Here is a 4074-nt window from a genome sequence, read left to right on the forward strand (position 1 = left end):
GTGAGCGGCGCCCACGCGTGTCGGGGACCCGTGCGTTCCTCCTTCCCGCCGCTCGCGGGACCTCGCTTCGCTTCTCCCCCCTTGCGCTCACCGCTCTGTTAAATGTGTTAAATGCCACGTTTGCGAGGCGCGCTGCGAGTTTATTTCCTGGAAAAGCAGTTTTCCCTTCACTCTTTTGGAGGAAAGAAGGAGTCAACAACAACAAAAAAGAAAAATAGGGAGAAACTTTCATAGCGGGGTCACTGCCTGATGTCCCCAGCGCGGGAGAGGAGGGTGCGCTTCTCGGTGACACCCGCGGGTCGGGAAGGAGTTAACTGCTGCCCGAGAGCCGCGGGGAGAATGCGGGCGGGGAGGTGCCAGTGAAAGTGGCTGCGAGGAGTGAGTGAATGGGGCTGGGAAAGTTTTAGAAATGCTTCCTTAGGTATTTGACAGCGTGTTCCGCTCGCTCATAAATTTGGGTTGAAAGCGAGTTGCTACTCAAACACTGCAGCCTTCGGGTTTTTAGGTTTTGTTGTTTTTTTGCCTTTTTTTTTTTTTAACTTAGATTTTCCACAAATTAGCAGATCAAGAGAGATTGAGAAAATGTCTCTGAGTCTCTGAATACACATGTGTGTTAAGTAAGCCTTCTTTTGAGGCGTGGCCAAAGCCTTCTAAATCCTTAATTAAGGGCAGCTTGAGTCTGGGAGCTTTATTACGCTGCGCTGCTGACAGCCGAGGTTAAACTTTGCTGCTATCTCTGCGCTCGCAGTTACGCAAGAGCCGTGCAACTTTTGAAATCAGGGAGCCAGAGTTCCGAGGGCAGCCCTTGAAATGCCGCTTCCTTAAGGGAAGGGCTCTTGGGTAGGGAATGGGGAGTCTTGCAGAGTCGGATGGTTTTGAAGTAGGTTTGTCAATGGGTTCCTTGCTCCGTGGCTTGGAGTAACCCCTTGTCAGGCTGCCCTGAGAGTTTTTGCACAGATCAGCTCATGATGCTATTTTTTTCCCGTGCAGAAGAAGAACAAGAAGAAGATGAGGAAATCGATGTCGTTACATTAGCTGAAGCAAACGAGTCTGAATCCAGCACAGAGTCCTGCACAGAAGCATCAGAGGAGCACTGTAAGCCCCACCACAGTCCGCTGGTCCTCAAGCGGTGTCACGTCAACATCCACCAGCACAACTACGCTGCTCCTCCCTCCACCAAGGTGGAATACCCAGCCGCCAAGAGGCTAAAGTTGGACAGTGGCAGGGTCCTCAAACAGATCAGCAACAACCGAAAATGCTCCAGTCCCCGCACGTCAGACTCAGAGGAGAACGACAAGAGGCGAACGCACAACGTCTTGGAGCGTCAGCGAAGGAATGAGCTGAAGCTGAGTTTCTTTGCCTTACGTGACCAGATACCTGAGGTGGCCAACAACGAGAAGGCGCCCAAGGTTGTCATCCTGAAAAAAGCCACGGAGTACGTTCTGTCCATCCAATCGGACGAGCACAGACTGATCGCAGAGAAAGAGCAGTTGAGGCGGAGGAGAGAACAGTTGAAACACAAACTTGAGCAGCTAAGGAACTCTCGTGCATAGGAACTCTTGGACATCACTTAGAATACCCCAAACTAGACTGAGACTATGATAAAATATTAGTGTTTCTAATATCACTCATGAACTACACCAGTCCATCGAGAATGGAACTATTGCAACTGCATGCTGTGCGACTTAACTTGAGACTACACAACCTTGGCTGAATCTCCAAACGGTTTGGCCAGAACCTCAAAACTGCCTCATAATTGATACTTTGGGCATAAGGGATGATGGGACATTCTTCATGCTTGGGGACGAACTCTTCAACTTTTTTTCTTTTAAAATTTTGTATTTAAGGCATTTTTTCTTAAGAGAATTCCAAAAAGAGTTGTCCCCAGATTGCTGTAAATATTTACACATCTTCTTGCCATGTAAATACCTTTAATAAAGTCTTTATAGAAAAATGTGCAACATTAATACACAACAGTTGTGGCAACTGGATTTATACTTGTCTTGAACTTGTGTGCCATAACATTTCACAATTTTGTTTTTTATTTAAATACATTTTTTTCTTTTAAAAATGATTTTTATTTTGTTTTTAGATAAATAAATATTTGCCCAAAATATAATTAGTTAAATCCTGTGTAAAGACTTTCCTTTGTTTTTTCCCCTGTTGCCATTAGATGCTTGTTTCCCTGACATCCCTCTCTTTGTCATCAGAGCATGACTTTAGAAAATTCATATTGGGTTTAGATGAGAAGAAATTGTAGTTTTGAAGCTTAGTGGGGGGTTTGGCTTCTTTTTGTCTTCCTCATGCATCTTGTTACTTCCAGTAGATTAGACCAATGTTCTTGATGCTTTGCCAACTCAGCTATGTGCCCCAATGAAGGTGATAGCGATCATGTCCATCTTGCCCATCCATGGTCTCTGCTTGCCCATCCATGATCTCTGCTCAATGAAAGTAAAGTGGAGCTACTGTGTTTTTCACACAAGCCCAGTGTATAGGATCTGCATTCTTTCCAAATAAGCTTAATTATATTCTAGGGGCATGACCTTCGTTCTGCACTGGGGACCCAGCTATGTATTTCGAGAACTTCTTTGTAGTGAACTCACCTTAATTGCTTCCTGTTTGATTTTGAACAGAAGTTTAATGGGATAAAAAAATAAACAGAGGTGGTAAGTGTTGACGTTGTTAAAACAACAGAGCCGTTTCCCCTTTTAAGTGCTGAAATCAGCAGAGCTAACCTTCCTAGGTAAACACCCTAACACTTTAGTAATGTGAATAGTTACAGGGGATTTCAGGGAATACCGAGTTCAAGGACAGGGAGTGCACAGAACCAGACTTGTAACAAAGGAGAAGGAGATTTCTTGCCAGGGGAATGTGCCTGACAAGCTCCTAACATTTGTCTGTCTCTATTACATGGCTTTTACTTTCAGGAATTGTCTCATGATCAGCTTCAGATGGGCCACAAAGCACTTAATGACACAGTTCCAAAGATCAGATTTGAACTTTTTCTCCCCTCTTTCACCCGCTTAGCTCAGCCTTGGTCAAAATTTGAGCAAGAAATCAGTGACCCTTGGATTTGGAGGCAGAAACTGCTTTTACAAAAGCTGAACCTTATATTTGTCAATTTTCATAATTCCCATTAAATACTTATTTGCTTGGTTTCCAACCAGGTGAGCAGCTGCCAGATAACACCAGTGCCAGTGACCAAACTGGAACGGGGGGGGGGTTGGGGTCTCCTGCTGCTCTCAGGCTCAGAGCAGAGAGAGGAAGGGTGCAGGTGGACATGGGGCAAGGAGAGGAGATAGCAGCTTATGGACAAAGCAGATGCCAAAGGTTTCTGCCCTGAAAAGCCTACAATAAAAGTCCCAACAATTTTGCATGTGGGACATACTAAAGGAAATGAATGTCTAAATCCCATCTGGTAAGGTGCTTTAGGTGCTAGACTGAAGATTTCTTAGGAAAAACATCATTCTGTTAGAAATCTGGGAGAAAGCAACATTTTTTCTTCCATTTGCACTACCTGCGTGCAAATGAGTTCATAGAAACGGCATAGTTGCGTTTTTCAGTGTGTGATTCAGATATTTAGAACAATGTGAAAGTATTAACGTATCTGAACTGTAAATCAGGACTTCCAGCTCTGCATCACACAGAAGTTCTGCCTTGTATTAAATGGGTTAGCTTACTTGAATACGGATGTCTGTACCTATTCTAGATACTGGTTAGGAACAGAAGTCAGTCAGAAATCAGTCATTGTCCAGGAGCTTTTGAGTGCATCCCCATCCTCTGAAACAGAGTGTAGATCCACCCATGATCTTCAAAAAACTTTGTCACCTTTGGGTCCGGTTTCATGTTAGCAAAACTCTCTTGCTTCTTCCCGTTAAATGCGGTTAGACCACAGTGATTAATAAGCCTCTCCATATTTGTCAGCTTCTTAAATCATCTGGAGGATATATATTTTTTTTATTCTATCTGCAGAAGCTCCTCAGTCTTTTGATGCAGAAGATACTCTGTTAGTTGCTTTCTTAAGTTCACCTTCCATTTGGGCAGCAGTTCCACTTGCTGTTTCCTTGTGGATGA

At 44.2% G+C, this 4074-nt stretch overlaps 1 protein-coding gene across 1 annotated transcript; it reads left to right on the top strand.

The window, feature by feature from the left end:
- Window positions 1-27: 27 nt before the first annotated feature.
- Window positions 28-2128, top strand: MYC (MYC proto-oncogene, bHLH transcription factor). The gene has a single exon (XM_042869455.1). The coding sequence runs from the start codon at window positions 966-968 to the stop codon at window positions 1551-1553; it is 588 nt and encodes a 195-aa protein (XP_042725389.1). The 5' UTR covers window positions 28-965; the 3' UTR covers window positions 1554-2128.
- The last annotated feature ends 1946 nt before the right edge of the window (window positions 2129-4074 follow it).

The sequence above is a fragment of the Lagopus leucura genome, unplaced genomic scaffold, assembly GCF_019238085.1.
Source record: "Lagopus leucura isolate 7727_CA_CO unplaced genomic scaffold, USGS_WTPT01 Super-Scaffold_100002, whole genome shotgun sequence".
Lineage (NCBI taxonomy): Eukaryota > Metazoa > Chordata > Aves > Galliformes > Phasianidae > Lagopus > Lagopus leucura.

Excerpts from the sequence above, each read along its gene's own strand:
- MYC (XM_042869455.1), top strand. The coding sequence starts at position 966 with ATGATGCTATTTTTTTCCCGTGCAGAAGAAGAACAAGAAGAAGATGAG.